General features: G+C 35.7%; 1 protein-coding gene across 5 annotated transcripts in view; it reads right to left on the bottom strand.

Moving 5' to 3' along the window:
• Positions 1 to 19,521, bottom strand: part of PTPRZ1 (protein tyrosine phosphatase receptor type Z1) — a 167,082-nt gene that overhangs the window by 35,395 nt on the left and 112,166 nt on the right. For 2 of the 5 annotated variants that reach the window (XM_082633063.1, XM_082633064.1), the window contains exons 10-12: positions 18,461 to 18,587; positions 12,132 to 12,178; positions 3,809 to 7,382 (exon numbers count right to left, since the gene is read on the bottom strand). In XM_082633063.1, the coding sequence (XP_082489189.1) occupies positions 3,809 to 7,382; positions 12,132 to 12,178; positions 18,461 to 18,587 (3,748 nt within the window). Of the gene's footprint in view, positions 1 to 1,759; positions 7,383 to 12,131; positions 12,179 to 18,460; positions 18,588 to 19,521 lie in introns of those variants that run through there. The other 3 variants (XM_082633061.1, XM_082633062.1, XM_082633060.1) reach the window with 2 other exon arrangements.

Raw genomic sequence — 19,521 nt, 5'->3', positions numbered from 1 at the left:
TTCTTCCCTTTTACTTTGAGGTGTGTGCAGTGTGAAACCAAGATGATTGAACATTAGAACCATTCTACCAGGATGATTCGCTGACACTGCTACAAAGTAACAGCCCTTATCCTGTCTACCTGTAGAACTTCTGGAATAACTAAGTTTAAGCTCCTCATCAGAGTCTACTTTGCCTCCTACACATTTGGTACGTTTGGTGCTTTTATACCAAGTATCTTACTCTTAGTGATATGAGACAACAGCAATCTATTTAATTGAAAATATTATCAATTTAGTTGAAAATATTTGAGAATAAATTTGATAGTCACAAATTCATAAATATAGCATTGAAATATATCTAACTGGAGAGAACTTAAGAGTTAAAATGATAGCGTCCTTCTGTAAGAAGAGATGATGCAGAAAGGGTCAAGAATTTAATCCACTCATATAGGAAATGCATCTATAAGTGACAATCAAATGTCCCAAGATGTTTGTTTTTATAACTATGGAAGGATTTGCTAGAAAAAAGCAGAATTCAAAGTTGTGACTAGAAATAATAAAGCTGTATAAAAAGTGGGAATATTGTAAGTCAGCTGATCCCTGAGCTGTAGTTAACGTTCTTGTGAGAGAAGGCTGAACTTTACTTTTTATTATGTTAATCATATGCTCTGGTCATTACATATTATAGGGAGACTCATCTAGAAGCCTAAATAATCTGACGGTGAATGTACCGGTATTTTTAAAAGAAATTTAGGAAAGCATCTTGCTTTATACACAATTGTCTTTACGTTGTTTCCGATTGTAATTATTGTTACCTAAGTAGAAAGTTTGTGGTTAACAAAGGAAATAAGCCACTTAGCAAAGTCCCTGGTACCTAGAAACTACAAATGGAGGTTAGTATTATTGTCTATTTCAGTCATACTTGAAGTGTGTCCCCCAGAATAGTGGCATCGACATCACCTGGAACTTGTTAGAAATGCATATTTTCAGCCCTCTCCAACCATCCCAAATCTACTGAATCAGAAACTCTGTGGCTAAGACCCAGCAATCTGTGTTTTAACAAGTCCTCTGGGTGATTCTGATCCACATTAAAGTTTGAGAACTAATGATGTACATTAACTTACATACAAAGTGAGGTTATATAATTATACTGGTCTTCAATGGCCACAAATATTCACTGCAGTATGTATGTAGGTGTATGTGTATATATATATGTATCTAGATACATACATATCTCATTTATATAGATGTATGTGCATACATATATATGAGATATGTCTGATCAAATATGTGATACATATGTAAGATATATAACACATAAAATATATAACAAATTACCACATATATATCATACACTCTATATACATGCACTATACACACACATGCACACACACAGAGTCCTGTATATAGACTTTTCTCATAAGTTCTCTGGGATGTCTGATTTCAAAACAAACCTTTTAATTAGGGAGTTAGAATGATAAATCCATGGTAATTACATATAATGAAACTTAGATAGTTTATATAAGATGAGATACCACATGAAAGTAGACAATCCACTGGCTGCTTTGTATATACTATAATGAGGAACAACTAGTTATACTGATTTTTATATTCATTAGTTGACACTAAATATCTTTTTGGATATGGCTCCATAGTGTATATGAGTTACCTAAATGATAAGACAAAAGTGTGCTAATAGACGATTAGAAAAAAAGAACAAAAATTAATATTTTAAAATTCACTTTGAGAATAAAACAGTAGAATTTTGGTATTACAAATTAAGCATTATATATTTTTTATTGTTCTCAATCATGAAAATGTAGTCCCTAAGAGACAGACACCAATGACACATGTTTCCAGTCTCAGTTTTTTATTAGCTCCCTATGTGACCTAGATCAAGCAATCTAGTATCTTTGGGACTCAGTTTATGCATTCATAAATTGCAGATACTAATATCTGCCTTATCTATATTATTTTGATGAGCATGTCTTGTAAATTATTCTACATTCTAGAAGTAGGTAATAAAATGGTAAGTTTCAGAATTAGTCTATATGCATTTGATAAAGAAGTATATTCAATTATTGGATAAGACAGACTACATATGATTTTTTTACAGATATGTTTTAAAAATAGGTAAGAATTTTCCCCTAATCCTGTATGATCTTATTTACTTCATGAATTATGTTACTTGCTGCTGTTAGGTGTTATATTTGTATTGTTTTCCTCATCAGTGGGAGAACATACTCAAATTAAATAAATCTAATTAGTGCATTGAAGAGAAATTGTTAAGTTTTAGTCAATAATTTAAGGTCTGGCATTTTACAGTATATACAGTCTTTCCATAACAGCATAATCTAGCAAGAACATACAGATGATGTCACTACCTAAAAAGACAGAAAAATGGATGGATTCCTGATGCTTTATTTCTAAATAAATCTAATAAAAATTAAAAAAACACAAGAACTATATTTGAAGCCAGATAACAATTCATATACATGGCAACACTAATGAAATATGGTGACTCATGAATTCCTTACTCATTTTCACATAACAGAATGTAAGTGTTTAAACTGGAACGAAATGTTAAACAGGTATCAAGTCAGAATGTAGAAAAACTTCTCTATCAAAATGTACAAACTGTTGATTGCTGCTGCACTGAAGGAAACTAGATAACTAATTCAAGGGATGGAAATAACAAAGAAGAAAACTATACTGATAAGATTGTTGTCTATGTTCTGGATTTTACATACCTACTTTTATGCAATGAGTGCAAGATTTACTTTAGCCTGTCTTTTGACTTACTGTTGAGATTTAAATATTTTCATTGTTGATTTTAAAAATGCCTTAAAATGTAATAAAAGCAAATTATAAAACTCTTATGATCAATGCAATGAAATTATCTAGTGTTTCATATTCTTAATGGTTTTGAATTTCCCCTTTTCTCCCCCATGGGCATCTAAAGCAAACATCTGTATTTTATATGCTGCAAGTAATCTGCTCGAAGAAACATCTGGCTGATAAATTAATTTGCATAAAATACATTAACAAATGAAATGCATTTCTACAGAAAATGTTCTAGTGTTGTACATCTTGTCATACAATACCTATACATACTATGCATATTAATGGCCGTTATTTAACTTCTTAGAAAGGTGTATAACAGCAAGTATAAAGTAGAATGTATTTTGTTAGTTCACACTGCCCTCTTTAGGCAACATTAAGGTAATCAAAGACAATTTTTAAAAATTAAAATCTTAAAAAAAGTCTTACCATTAACTCTCAAAACTTAGCAATAGGACTTTTTTAAAAGTCCCCAAGCTGATGTGGATGTGCAATTATCTATCTCCTTTCCACTGGGTGGATCAGAGAGAGGTGGTACATATATCATATTATTATCAGAGTTTATAATTCGTTTTATAATTCAATAGAATTAGTTGACAACTTATTTTAGAATATGAGTAAACCTTAAAATTAAAATCATCTAAAACACACTCCAATCTATCATTTAAAAAGCAGTGTACTGAAAATGTATTAGGCACACAATAATTACTCTCACATGAAATAGGTATCTTGCAGAATACGAAAAAATTGACAATAAATAAAATCACCTTATCTATTTTGGAGAGTGTTAACTTAAGGATCAAAACACGTTGAGTATGCATTTGAAATAATGAGTAGAATCATATTTTAAAAACTGTAAATTGATTTGTGAATATCTTGATTTTAAAAAATGATGGCCATTTTACCAAATTTCTCTTCCCATGATTTTTCTATTTTTTGAGGCAAAAGGCCACCACACCTCAATCTATCCCTTGGATCCATAACTAACCTGCCTCTGAAATGTTGAATACTTCTGAGTGCCTGCTAGTAACAGTCGGTGTTGAGGGCTGTGGGGATCCAGGAGTTATTTCTGAGTCACCTGCTTCCAGGACCCCATCACCATCTTTTTCATTAATATCTGGAAAACTGAAATCTGTGGAAGTCTCGTTATCATTAAGGCTATCTGAGGTACCTTGCCCTGATCCACTCTCTTCATCACTTGTAGGAAATGCCCAAGCTTTAGATTCTGGGCTGAAAGGAAGCAGGGCACTACCAGTCTGAATGTCATTTTCCTGTTTTCCATCATTGCGCTTTTGGGGTGGCACATTGGTCGGTGGTGATTTATCAGGACTTCTGTCCACATCAGTCTGACTGTCTGATATTACACCTGTGACTTTATTTCCTTCTTCAGAATTCTCAGATAGTGAGTATGAGACTGGGTTATTCAGATCCACAAGACTGTTTTCCTGGGTGTCTGAATCATTCATTACCTTTTCCTGTGATTCTCTATAGGAGGAGCACGACATACACTTATTTATGGATAAGCCATCTCTATCTCTGCCATCATAATCATCATCATCGTAATCATCAGTATCACCATCGTCACCACCACCCACTAAATCAGCATCAGATCTGGCACTCTGAGTCAGCTCGGAAGTTGTTCTAGAAGGAAACAGCAACTTGGTTGTGGTTACAGAACCATCTTTGTTGGGAGAAATAACTGAAATGGAAACATACATGTTTCCTAAAGGGACAGAATGATCAGCAGTTACAACTGTATCAGAGACAACTGTTGGAATACCAGCCAATACCTCATCAGACATAGAACCCTTGGCAGAGGTGAAGACTTCATCAGAGTAAACATGCTTATTTATAAGCGTATCTGGTGGTGCATCAACTGATAAGACAGGAGTAGCAAATGCATGCCTTCCTTCTCGGGGGGCGGCCTGGTTAAGCTCCAAATTGGCAGTTTGGAACGACTCATCCTTACTGTACAATGAAGGTACCGCTTGCTGGGAACTTTCGCTTTTAAGCAAAACTGGTTCAAAATATTTCTCACTTGCGTAAGAAATGGTTAAACCTTGAAGTGAAGCAGCGTGCATATTAGAAGTAGGCGATACATCAGAGACTGGTACAGATGTAGCGTGCAGCGTGTTTTCCCTTGAAGTGGAATTTGATGCCATGAGATGCAATATTGTAGAACTAATGTGATCAACCTTGGGGGTTTCAACCAATATTGGATCACTAGGCACAGCTGGAAGAGCAGTTTTAAGCAACGTGTCAACATCAGAAGCCTGAAAGGAAGGTTGCAGCAATACTTCAGTATTAAAAGAAGCTGAGGGCTCATGAAATAAGAGCTGAGTTGAAGGAGATAACATTTCACTAGAAGCAGGGTCAGAGGATGCTGGCTCTGAGTTTGCACTAAGCACAGGTTTAAGCGAAGTATCACCAGATGCTTGAGATACAGCGTGTGAAGACTGAACTGGAAAGTTATTTTCTGGAACTTGACTAATCTCATGATCAAAAACCTTAGTAGCAGTAAAAGCAAGAAGCCCTGGGAGGATGCCCTTTGTGCTAGAAGTGCAAACAGGGGGTTCTTGTAAAGATGCATTCAATTTATTTACATTATCATACAGGTCGGGTATGGCTGTGCTTTCAGAAGGGTAAATCAGCTCACTGAAAGAAGAAATGTGTGGTTCCGTCTCATTTCCATTTATTACGTCACTTTTAGAAAGCAGCTTGTTATCATCCCCAAACATAGATGCTGGATATGTAAATTCAGCTACAGAAACAGGTGAAGACACGTTAAGGGCTGTCAGACCATCCGTGCCAGGTAAAAGAAATTCACTATCAGAGGAGGCTCCAGACCACTCCCCATCACCAGAGAGGCCATGAGTAGGCTGCAGCAACGGTGCACTTGGGGTTACTAGGGGAGACTCAGACATCGGTACGTGGTTAGGGCTGCTAAGTAAGGAACCCTGAATAGACTCATGCACAGGTACCGCAGAACTGTAAGAAACACTGAAGAGGTACTGGGAGCCCTCATCATTAGTTAAGGCATAAGAAGGTTCAGGCCCTGAAGAACGTGCATGCATCATAACATCACTGCTGGACGGTTCAGCTTGAGAAAACATAAGCGTTTTATAAAGCACACCAGGTTCACTACCACCGAATTCCAAGGTCTCTGAGGCAGCATGAGTAGTGGTCTGATGTGACACCACATCAGAATATGGAGCAAGGCTGGGCTCTAATAGCAAATCAGCCCCAGCCACTGGCAGAGAAGCATGCAGGGACACCTTATCACTCTCAAGAGCTGAAGTAACTTGTGGAAGGATTTGAGAAACATGGTGAAACAATTCACTACTGAAGGAAGCAGAGGAAAATGGAAGCAAAGGCGCATCATCATAGGAAGACAGGATGGATTCAAATGACACACCGACACTGGGAAATACAGGCGTAGCATGCAAGGCCGAATCACTACTTGAAGCAGCAGGGGTAGTGTTGAGGATCTGATTGTCAAGCAACAAGGGGGTGACTAGAGGAAAGACTTCACTACCGTAGGAAGGTTGGAGAGGTGTCTCACCATTGTATACTGGTTGAGTTGTCTGCGGGTGTACCAGGTTGATGGTGGGGACCGAATCATGTTGTCCAGAGGATGGAGTAAAAGCATGAGGTGTTACCTCAGTTGGGAAGTACGCAAAGGTAGAATAATGTGGCATTTCCATATCTGTGACCAAGGGACCCTGTGACACCAGTGGGCCTGGAGGAGAGGACTCAGTTGTCTTCTCAGATCCATCAATATCCATCTCGGTGTAATTAGTCTGGAGAAAGCTCTCTCTACCTGATCCAACATCGGGCAGTGTTGTCACATCTGTAGTGCTAGGAAACCACACATTTCCATCAACGGAAGGATCCTTTGGAGATTCTTCCGAACCTGAGGAGGCTGAATCTTCTGAAGCATTTCTCGTAGATTCTGGTATAAGGACATCGTACGTGACTGCCTCTGGGATTTCTGAAGAAAACACATAGCCAGGGGATATGCTCTCAGAAACGAACGGCACAGCAGAAGTTGCAGGACTGGAGCCTGAAGAATCATCGGCTTCCGTACTGAGCTTGAAATTGGTCAATAAGCTCTCTTCCCCACTGATATCAGTAGATAGCTCTTGAGATTCCATTACAGAAACTGTATTTGAATATTCCACAGTCCCAGACAAGTTCATCTGTGGAAATCTGAGAACAGTTTTAGAGCCATCACTTAAAGAGGCTGAAGTGCCTGCCAGAGTGAGAGATGGTAGCTGGGTCGCAGTCTGTGAAGTCAAAGGAACATCTTTTTCTGGGTCTAATTCAGTGACTGGTTGGGAAGTGGAATCTAAGGATGTGTTGGGAATATCACCCTTTCCGGAGAATTCGCTTCCTCTTGCTGGGGACCGGTTAGTCTTGGCCTCATTGTATTTCGTCCCTACTTGGTTGTAGTTTGTTGTGGTAGGAATCTGGGGTTCCTTTCTCCTGATTTGGTTTGTGGTACCGTCTCTACCAGGATTCACAACAGTGTCTTCTTCGGTGTTCTTTCCCTCTTCTTCCTCCTTTGAAAAACAAATAAGATTTAATGGGACACAAGGAAATAAGAGAAAAATGAAATCTTAATAATATCTTATACTGCATTATGCTGTGAATCTTCACTTGTGGGATTTTGAGAACTTCTCATAAAGCACCACCCCGTAGAAGCCATGACTATCCTATAACCATTATTATCCACCCTTGAGGGAGAGTAACTAAACTTAATTAAAGCATCTTTTTTATGGCTACTTTTTATTTTATTTTATTTGATGAAAGGAGGTAAATTAATAAATACCACAACTTTGAAAAGAAGACACATTGTAGTGGTTTTTACTTACTGAGAGTGTTATGTAACACAGTATTTATTTTCTTGTGTTTATATTTCTCTGTTCAGTTCATCTGGCAACAAGCTAAATAGCAATTAGCTTCTTGTATTGTGAAATGGCAATGAAACAACTTATTTCAAAGACAAAAGTAGCTGTATATTCAGAATATTTCATTGTATATATTAAGGATAAATCACAATTTTTAAGCCATCATAAGAGGAAGGTTTAGGACTGGAAGAGGTTTTTGGTTTTGTTTATTATTTTGTTTTAAATAATGTTCCCAGAGAATTTCATCTTAGACGGAGGCAGACATTTTAAAGACAACTTGTCAAAATATGGTCCTAGTACTCGTCATTAAATTTCGTGTTTCCTTTAGAAACACTATTCAGGTGACCCTGTCTTTCATGGACACTTACTCACTATAATGGCCCAGGAGTTATCTAGCTAGAGGTCAACCAAAACCCATGCTTTCTTTTTTTTTTTTAAAAACTGTGCATTTTATAAAACATCTGATCATATGTTTAGAAAGCTAAATTGCCAAACGTATCAAGATATGATATTTTTTGTCCACATAGGACATGATTTTGTAAGTTTGTTGGCACTGCCATCTATTAGACCTCTTAAGGTCATGTGCCTTAAAAAAAGAAAAAAGCTACCGAGTACAAATTTGTCAGTGAGAACGTGACCAATATCAGTAGAAAGAATCTGAATCTTTAACCACGTGTGCTCATGAGCTTTTGTCTCATACACACAGAAAGTGGCACTGTATGAAACACAAGCTTTCAAGCTTAATGTCTGCATCATTATCCAGAGCTTAATTATTTAGTTGGTTTTAAGTATTTTTTAAAATTTTAAGGCACATGTGACAACCCTGAGAAGTGAGTCATTAAAAATGGATATTCTCTTAGATTCCCCAGATACATTTCCTCCCTAGTGGTATTTCTTGATAAAATTTTGCATTCTGTTTGATGCCCTGTTCACAAGGACAACCAGGAGATTTTACCAAATAATTTCCTGAATAAATATTCCCCTAATTTTCAAGCCCAAAAACTTCATGTAAAAGGAAATAAGAATAGTTTGCCTTGACTCGCTCTTGGTGAAAGATACTCTTCTCTCCTTAGAAGTTCTCACAAACATTTGTTTTATAATCTGATCCAGGATCAGATTGATCTGATCACATTGATCTGAGGATCAGTGTTAAACTTAGCAATATGGAGTTTCTGAACTCTTCCTCATTTTTGCAAATCTGGATATTTGCCTAGTTTTCTGGTATCACTCCACACTCTCACCCTTTATCAAGACTTTCAGACTTTATTTCTGCTCTATTCAAATCTCCGTTTCCTTCTCTCCTCATTCTCAGCAGATGGCTTTCCTGGTTATAGAGAAAGTAGAAGCCACTAGACAAAAACACACCTCTTCCTAATGTTAAAACATCAAAAACAGGGCTTCCCTGGTGGCGCAGTGGTTGAAGAGTCCGCCTGCCGATGCAGGGGACACGGGTTCGTGCCCCGATCCCGGAAGATCCCACATGCCGCGGAGCGGCTGGGCCCGCGAGCCATGGCCGCGGAGCCTGTGTGTCCGGAGCCTGTGCTCCGCAACGGGAGAGGCCACAGCAGTGAGAGGCCCGCGTACAGCAAAAAAAAAAAAAAAAAAAAAAAAAAAAAAAACATCAAAAACAGGGACCAACAAAATCTACCCCTGCCCCTCTCATCCTGTCGTAACTGAAGAGATGTTCCCCTTCTTTCTATTTCCTACATTTGTGTTCTAGTCCATTCTCTATCATCTTCTCAGGAACTGAATACAACTATTTCCCTCTATTCTGTATTTTACATTTTTTTGCTTTCTTGAATGGATCATTCTCATCAGCTTAAACTCAGATCTCTCCTATTTAAAAGGAACATAAAGGAAAATCTTTAATTCAATGTCTAGTATTCATTTTACCTCTCCCCTTCTCTTCACAGTAAAGTTCCCAAAACACATGTCATCTATCTTCTCTATATGATCTGACAATTTCTATCAAATCCCACAATAACTTTGCTTCTCTTACTCTTTTCTTAGATTCCCACACGAACCTCCTTTATCATCCTCCTGTCACAAGCTATGTAGATGTCTATAAAACTGTTCTTAAAACATAATGCCACTCACCATTTCTTCTATTTGATCTTTTGGAAAAAAAACTATACACACATTAAGCACACATATCCCTTTCATTGCTTTCTTTTCTAGCAGATTTTAGACTGTGAGGTTCAGATACCTATTTGAATCTGATGAAAGTGATGGACCTTTCATTAATCCCACCCAACTAAGTCTTATTCATCTCTATGAGGTCATATCATCTCATGTCAACATTTCAAGAAGAATATATGATTCATGTTCTAAGATTACTTTATACATATCTGAAACCACAAATATTTTAATGGACACTGTTTCCTATAACTTCTTATGGAGTTATTGTGAATCTCTCTTTCACTATGGTTTTGATCTGGATCACACCTGTTATCCTTCACAACTTTTATTAAAATTTCTTTATTGTAAAGCCTTGATTGTGCTGGAGATATTTTGTCTTTCAAAGTCATGCATTCCTATTGGAAGAGAATTTGAGGAACATCTCCCAAACTATTCATTTCCATATTCAAGCTTAGAGCCATCACCGATACATTCCAGATGTTTGCCAACCTCTATCATTCATTCCTGCATGAATCGATGAAAGTGAACAGTGTTATGAACTGTGTTTGTGTCCCCCCTAAATTCACATGTTGAAACCCTACACCCCAAAAGTGATGGTCTTAGGAGGTGGGCCCTTTGGGAGGTCATTAGTATTAGATGAGGTCATAAGGTGGAACCCTCATGAATGGGATTAGTGCCCTTATGTTAAGAGTCATGAAAGATTGCTTCTTCTGCTCTGCTCTCCACCATATGAAGACACAACAAGAAGTCTGTAGTCAACAATCCAGAAGGGGCTCTCATCGGAACCTGGCAGTGCTGGTGCCCTGATCTCAGACTCCCAGGTTTCAGAACCGTGAGAAATAAATGTTTCCTGTTTATAAGCCACTTAGTTCATGGTATTTTGTTATAGCAGCCCAAACTGACTAAGACACAAACCAATGATTTGTAAAGATAATTTCTTTTTCTTGCCTTTGACTTGATTCTGGTAATCATTTCTAGGTATATTCATATCCACATGCATGTGCACATGTGCGTGCATGCAAACACACACAGACACACAGAGATATCCTTAGCTGAGTTCTGTGAACTCTTGATGAAATGCGGACTGGTCATTTTGGTAAAATAGTACTTTGTAAGAGAGAATTGCCATAAGATAAATAAATTATTGAGGTAATTATATCTGTGAAAACACAACCTAATTGCTACTTATTACTAGACAGTAGTAGTAGTTTTCACAAGTTACCAGCTCTTACACACATATGTACTTATGGACAAATTCTTACTATCATTAACAGTAGAACCTGGCTTTAACGTCTCAGTTATAATGAATAGCACATTTGGGCTTAGGATGAAATATTGAATATAAGACACAAATAGTCATTTCCTCTCTATTTCAAAAATTAAGACAATGTTAAAATTTATAAATATCCTTAGATACCCATTTACTTAAAGGACCTTGTGCTAGCAACAGACATTTATAATATAAGTAGTCCAAACAAAATTTATAAATATCCTTAAGTGCCCATTTACTTAAAGGACCTTTTGCTAACAACAGACATTTATAATATAAGTAGTCCAAACAAAAATAATCAAATTAAATGGGCAAAAGAATATATACAATTTATACTTTGACTCATATTTATTATCAATCTGTCAATCATTGGTTAAGTTAGTTAAAAATAAGCTGTACCAATATTAAGAATTGCTTAAATATTATTTTAGTCTTTTAGAAACATTTGAACATGAAAAAATTCCAATTTGTGGCTATAGTTTATAGCTATCATTATTTTTAAAGTTCACTGTTGGGCTTCCCTGGTGGCGCAGTGGTTGAGAGTCCGCCTGCCGATGCAGGGGACACGGGTTCGTGCCCCAGTCCGGGAAGATCCCACATGCCGCGGAGCGGCTGGGCCCGTGAGCCATGGCCGCTGGGCCTGCGCGTCTGGAGCCTGTGCTCCGCAACAGGAGAGGCCACAACAGTGGGAGGCCCGCGTACCGCAAAAAAAAAAAACAAAACAAAAAAAACAAAGTTCACTGTTTTTCTAATTATCAACAAACTTTTTCTATCTCTTTTTAAAAATTATACCAATTAAAGTGTCTTCCAACTTCTTCAAAAAAAATCATGGATATTAATTACATGTCTATCTACAAAGCTCAGCAACTAATCCCACAAACAATGAATAATGCAACATGAACTTTTTATTAATGCAACATCTGAAACCTAACCAGTAATTCAAACCAGACTTCTTAATTTTAAAACACTTGAATAAAAAGTAGCCATGATACCTTAATTATTTCTTCAGTTCCAATTAATTCAGGAAAGAGGTCAAGTTCTACAAAATTAAAAACAAAATTATTAACATTTTTATTCAACTATTTCAGCCTTATGGGTAAACTGTTGGATGGAAAGAGGGAAAAGGGGAAAAAAACAGTGTTAGTTTGGAAAATACAGAATTGCCCAAAATAAAAATTTCGAATTTCAGTTTTCAAGACTACTGAATGTTACATAACACAACACTACATAAACGTACAGGAAACTGCACTCAAAACCTTCATCTCTATCCTCCACTCCAACTCCCTTCCCTATTCTCACCCTAACTGTGATTGAAGCTAAGAAGGGAGAAGGGGACAGTGAGACTGATATTACTGGGTGTAAAGAAACCCAAGTAATTTTTCATCAGTGTAGACTTACTTTCATTCTTAGCATGGCTGATAAAAGCATAGTTGGGAAAATGCCAGAGGAGAATTGACGGGTTTATTTTCTTATTCAACTACTTATTCCTCAAGGTCCACTTCTGACTGAAGATCAAGTAGGTCTTTTCATTCTTCAGATTTGGGCTCATATGTATTTGTACACAGGCTACTGCACCAGATAAAAGGAAGAATGTTTTCCAGCAGGTCCAGCCTGGATTGGCAGCAGGAAGGACTGACCGGGGGTTAGCCCCACATCTTCTTCCCAGGGATACTCAACTAATGCCATCTATGTGAGGAATATAATGACCAGGCTCATTTAAGCCTGATTTTCCCAACTGGCTAGAATCAGCGTATTTCTAGTCCCTGGCTATCTCAATCCTAAAACAAGACCCGTCAGTAAATGTTAGGAAAGATAAGGAGCTGGTTCCCTCTCTCCAACAAGGAATGTAGCCCCACTGCCAAATTACTGAGGAGCTCGAGGACCATTTTTCCTCACTCTTCATCCAAGCTGCATCAGGAAGATGGGAGACAGGGCAACTGTGAGGGCTTGAGCATTATTACAAAGACGCCCTTCTTATGCTTATTATTTTAGAGAATCTCATTCCATCTCCGAAGTTCATGCTCTTCACTATCCTAAAGCTGCTTATATTCTATTTTTTATGCCTCTATAGATCCTCAAAGGAAATGCATAGCCTATAGAATTTTCAAAGGCATAACTGAACTAACATTAAATATTTATCAAATCTAGGCCTGTTTTACAATATAGACTTTCTTGAGTTTATTTTTATGATAAAATTTCTAGGTATTAAGAAATGTAAAACTATAAAATATCGTCATGTGCCTGAATTCTATTTAGACGAGAACTCAAGTAAAACATAGAAGTAAGCCCAGGCCCCATGAAGATTTAGATAAAATTAATACTCTTGACTATTTATTTTAAAGTTACTTACCCTGACTAATTTTCGATGCTATAAAAATGAAAATATTCATGGGAAACAATCGTAGTCTTAAATCTTAACTCTCAATTATTATTTTTTTCTTGTTAAAAGAAGGAATTTGAAAACTTTCATCTGGATTATTAGTGTTTTCCTTTTTCTATTTTTGTCTCTGTGAAACCCTTTCCCACCCTGTTTTTCATGCTCTTTATTCTTTATATTTTTAAATTAAAGTGATTTCAATAGTCTGAAACTGTGTCTCTATAACCTCCAAGGAAACCAATATATGTGAATTTTAAAATGGGTTGCAACTAAACTGTGAGAGAGAAATTTAAAAAACCTTTAATATGATTTTCTAAAAACTACAGTTAGAGAAGTTCATGCATGTAAAAATCTCCCATTTCAGCATGTGAACAATACATAATTTTATTGAAACTGTTTTTATATGGAGTCACTCCTTTTCATGTACTTTTAAAATACTTTAATATTAATAAGGGCAAATCATAATCAAATCTTGTTAAGTGATATATATATAATACAGTAGATTTCTCTCTGTTAAGAGGCTACCGAAAAACATCTCAGTCCATTCTCAGTCCATTCTCTTCAACGTTCTTACAGAAGTGTTTTTAAAAACTGGTCTAACTTCACCTAACTTTATACTTTTAATGAGCAAAGATAATTCTCTTATTTATTGTCAGGATTGGGGTGGGGTGTATATAATTATTACATTGAGGACTGATTTTCTTTTCTTTCAGTACTCTCTGTGTGTATTGCATTTGATTAATTTTTATCGTTTGACCAAAGCATAACTTAACTGTATAGATTATGCTTCCTATTAAGTTAAAATATATAATTCTACTCAATCACATCCTCTAACGAGTATCAGGATCAGTGAGTTCTACTATAACTGGCTTTGCTGTTTACCGCAATAAGTAAGAAGTTTCCTTTGGGCCCCTTCAGGCCCTAGGGGCAGAACCTATAGGTCCAAGCAGCCCTTTGATCCTTCTTTATTTCATGGCACACTCATGGGTGAATATGGCACCCAAGTATGGGTGCCTTGGTGTTGGTACGTAAAAACCCACTTTGAAGGATCTTCATTTTGGTTTCCTACTAGACTCAGATCATTTGAATTGACTGAAATTCTGGGGTTGCCCAGGAACTCGTTAATAGTCCTGCCCAAAATAATCTAGAAGTGTTTTGCTGAGCCTCTTCAGAAAAATTCTGAAATAAAATAATTTTGAAAGGTTGTTTCTATCTCCCTGGAGAATCTGGGCCATACTCCTGGGTCTGAGAGCTCATATCACTCAAGGTCTAGTGCTGCTGATTGGCACAAGGTCTCAGAATGGGTACACTCTGGCCTGCTGTTTTCTTGCAAATAATAACTAATGTTTCAGTGGCCACAGGTCTGACTCAGGCACTGACTCAGGCACATATATTAAACAGTTCAAAAATTATACTGGTTTACAGAATCTTCTCACTTCATCAAAACAGACTCCATGAAGGATACAAAAAGTCCAATAGTGAAGATTGTCAATATATTTTTTTGACTGAACACTTAAAATTCACATTTATGTGATAAAAGAACAAAACCTATTGGTTTGTTTTGTTTTTGTTTTGAGGCACATGCAATGTTAGATTTTCTAAAAGAGCATGTTAGTCACACATTAACATTCCATAACACAAAAAGCAACACTGATGTAGGTTGGCAAGCAAGGCTTATTTAATTGTTTGAAGGTTTTAAGCCAAGTTTCACAGTGCAAAAGGGCAAAAGCAATGTAAACTGCAATCTCTTTAAAGTGTGATTTTTAAATATCAATATATAATAAATCCTGTAGTGTAGTATGGTACAGGCTGAATAAGGACAATATATAGTGATTTAACAAAGACAATTGTTATACAAATGAAAGGCACACAAAACAGGAAAATGTGTTGATCTAATACACCACGCATTTAAATTTAACACATATAATTATCAAGGCCCTAAAACATGTACTTAAGTAATATCCTCTATATCATAATTAGATCTACATTATAGAAATGAGCATAATTATTTTAGTTACAACCAAATAAAAAAGAAAAATTTCTAAAAAAGTTTTTAGAAAGAATATTCATTTTGTTTAACCTTAAAAAGTTTTCCTCGACAAATTTAAATTGTTACTGAACATGAGTTTATGCATTTATCTTAAAATAGTGATTTATAATAAATTTAATGGACACTAATTTATGGTGATACTGTTGTTCACAACAACAAATGTAATTAAAATGCACAAGTGATAAATTAATCAAATTAGCCAAAGTTAAATGCACAATTTGGAAGATTGAGTTTTCCTTCACAGATATTGATTAGAATATTTAAAATCTGTGACTGAAGGAATGAGGGTAATTATAAGTGATCTCCTTCATTCCTTTTAAACAAAAGCAACAAACAGTACAGTATTTAGGAAACAGCTTATCCAAAATAATAGAATAATTCAATAGGGTACTTTACAATGTTACTAAGGTAATGAAACAACATGATTAACAGGATGAAATGGTACTAATAAAAACCATGAAATAAGCAGCAAACTCAAAAGCCACTTACATCTATATTAGCCACATAAATCATAAAATTTACAAATCTTGTAGGTACTATCACACTAAACCACAGGATAGTACTGCTGTCAAGACTTTTACTGTGATATATTTACCACAGAAACAACCTTTAAGGTAATGTAATTTCAATAATGAACTGAAAATATATGGGCTGAAATGCCATTGTAGTCTTCACAATCAGAAAGAATGAGTTCTAAGAAAGAACTAATATTTTCTTTATAAAAATAGGAAGAGCCCAAACTTTGGGTAAATTGGTTTTTGACAAAGGACTTTTTGGTAGAAATAACTAAGGAATAAACTAAGTTTTTAACCCTTGGCTTTTGAGAGTAATATCATAGTAAAATATCAAATCAAATACCATCTTTTACCAAAACATGTACAAAATGCTCTAAGGGACTGGGATATCCATGGAGATTAAATGATGTGTCCAAGCTAGCACCTCATTAGTTCAATGGTGTCCAGATCCTTTGAACAAATAGAAATTAAGTTATAATATGTATTAATTTGTACAAATGGTGTAAGTTCTACAAATGATACAAGTACGTTATACTTTGTGCCAGTATAGACTCAGTCTAAAAGGATCACTCAGAAATCACTTCTGTAGAAAATAGACATTTGATCTGTTTTTCCATATGCAATAAGCTTCTCTCTCAAAAATAAAAAGCAAAAAAATTCAGAAAGTCTAAACTTTTAGCATAGTGGCTAGAGTAAGAAAGTGTACAACATAAATAGCTAAAATTATTTTTTGTAAACTCCTGGGAAATTTTTTTATGTTCAGAAATTAGAGTGGTATAATCAAACCAAGATAGTAAAGTTAAGTGAATGTATTCAATATAATTCAAATCCTAAAATACACAATAGTGTTAGAAGAGATTTTTATATACCACATTTAAACAATTCACATATGATATTGGCCAACATGGTCAATGGTGCACTGCTACTGATGCCATTTTGGGCGTGGATCAATATGGGGAACTTTGGTGAAGGATGACATTCAATGGAGGGGCATGATATGGTACAGAGAAACCACGGTCAGTTAATTTGATACTCACCTTTCAGTAAGACTTAGAGCTCACATTCCATTTAAAAAAAAACCTGATTTTGAAAAATAATGCTAGATAAAAGCAATAGGAAAGATGGTTATACCCAGGACATGAGGCAGATCATAAGAAATATTATTAAATAATGATTTTGCCATCATGAAAGTAGTAATATTCATTAGCCATCAATGCTCTAACTTGGGAAATATCTTGGCAAGTTTTGTAGCCTGTGGTTTGGAAGGATCCATAATCTAACATCTAATGTTCTGACATATATTCTTTAACTTAAAAGTTCAACTAATGAGAACAACTATGATGAGGTAATCAATGAATGAGCTTGTAATAGATTAAAGCCTTGCTATGGCATATAGACCACAAAGGCAAATCAACAGACATCAGTTTTCCTTCCATATGTAAAAGTAAAATATGCTACAATTAATATCACTTGTAACCATCGCCATTAAAAACTTGTGAAAATTTCAGTGGGTAGCCTCATGATAGGGATGAACAAAGAATATTTACATTTATGTACGTATGTATGTTTGCATATATTTATCAACATGCATGTGCATGATGTGTATGTATATATATATGCATACACATATATGTACATATATAATTCCATTCTATCACTTTAAAAATGCTTATACAGACAAAAGGAAGGCTTTAATTTAGTTATGTAAATTTGTAAATTGTCAAATTATGATGGTCAGCACTTCATTCAATTATTGCATATGCCTTGAGATCAAAGATTTTCCTGTAATACTTAAGAGAAGATGCATGCAAATGAAATACAATTAGAAACAACTTTTTTGTTTGCTTTTATGGAATAATACTGGCAAATCTAAGAGGAAAGCTCCCCCTCCCCCACCAAATTATAAAAAGTGGATTAAAATATCTAAGATAAACTTTTGAGATGCTTTGTATAGATATTTCAAAGTACCTCACACGATCCTTGAATCACGTATATACTTACTACAAAATGCTTTGGGGGCTGAAAGAGGAAATAAACACAAATGAAACCAACTCTTTATTTTCCAAAGTCAAAGACTTTATATTTACTTAGCTGTTTTCATTTGGTGGCCAGTACAGACATTACCAAAGGTTTTGCTGTTCTTATTTTACAAATAGAAAACTTCAATATTAAGAGTAAATTTACTTATTGTGCTACACCATATCTGCTGAATGAAAAATGAGTTCCATGCTTTACAAAATTACCTGATGATCCAGACTAAAAAGGAAATCGTTTTGCCTTTTGGCCAAAAGAATATAAAGTCAGAGAGAAAGCACCAATGCATACAGAAATTAAACTAGCCTCGTTTATTTAGATAAGGCATATCAGGGGGTCACTTACCAGGGTCATTGGAAGGCATGTCCACAATCAGCTGGTCGCTGTATTTTCCATATAAGCCATTAGTGCATATGGCTACTATTTGAAGAACATAACTCATATTGGGTAGTAAATTATTAAGAATAGCACCCTAAAAGAAAGGTGGCAGTAATTATACAAATGTATTATTCTCATAGGAGTACTAACATACTAGACATCGGTCCTTAGAAAAGATTTTCTCATTTGTCAATAGAAAAATTTATATTTTATTAACCTGAGAAAAAATTCTATGCAATGTTCTTAAGTTGAACTTGTGATATTTGTGAATTAGGGAGATACTGGAAAACTACACTTTTTTTTCTTTTTACAAATCAGATCTAGTATTAGAAAATTTCGTATTTTAAATATTTATTTAAAATTTCTATGTAAATAGAATTATTATCTTCTTCACATCATTATGAAGTGAAAAATAGTATATTCTCATAAATTCCACAACTTTCTCAATTCATAGTGTCTTTGTTCTAGACATCTGAATTAAAAAGTTGTTACAAATCTCATTATTTTGTTTATATGATATTCCACACCAGCTTTTGTTTAAATGCAGGTTCCTAGGGCTTGAGTGACACCCCAGTGAGTGTCTGTATTCAGAGTTCAATGTCTTGGACCTATACTGGGGGCTTTCTTGAGGGGTTTTCTCAGCTATACCCCAACACCTCCTTTCCAGGGCAAAGTTTAATACTGAGATGTTCAGGTCACAGAAGGAATCTGTACTTTATTTTCTTTAATTCTTGTGCATGGGTGGGGAGCAAGAGGACATGGATCCTTTCCTAAGGATTACCTGCCTCATGTCGCCAAAGTTCCAACGCAATTGACTTCACATCTGTTACTTGGAAATTTGATGCAAACAAAAGGACTTTCAAGACCCCTACTCTATTCCCTACTCTATTTCCCTTGTGCTGATTCAGTATGATGGGGAAACAACATACAACGGTATCAGAGCACTGACATTCCAGGCCCAATTCTTTCCCCAACGGTGAGAGCATAAAGTATTTAACTGATCTTTGAGTCCTTTTCTTTGTAAAGAG

Source organism: Mesoplodon mirus (genome assembly GCF_964341445.2).
Source record: "Mesoplodon mirus genome assembly, chromosome: 9".
Classification (NCBI taxonomy): domain Eukaryota; kingdom Metazoa; phylum Chordata; class Mammalia; order Artiodactyla; family Ziphiidae; genus Mesoplodon; species Mesoplodon mirus.
This window is presented reverse-complemented; position numbering and strand designations above follow the sequence as displayed.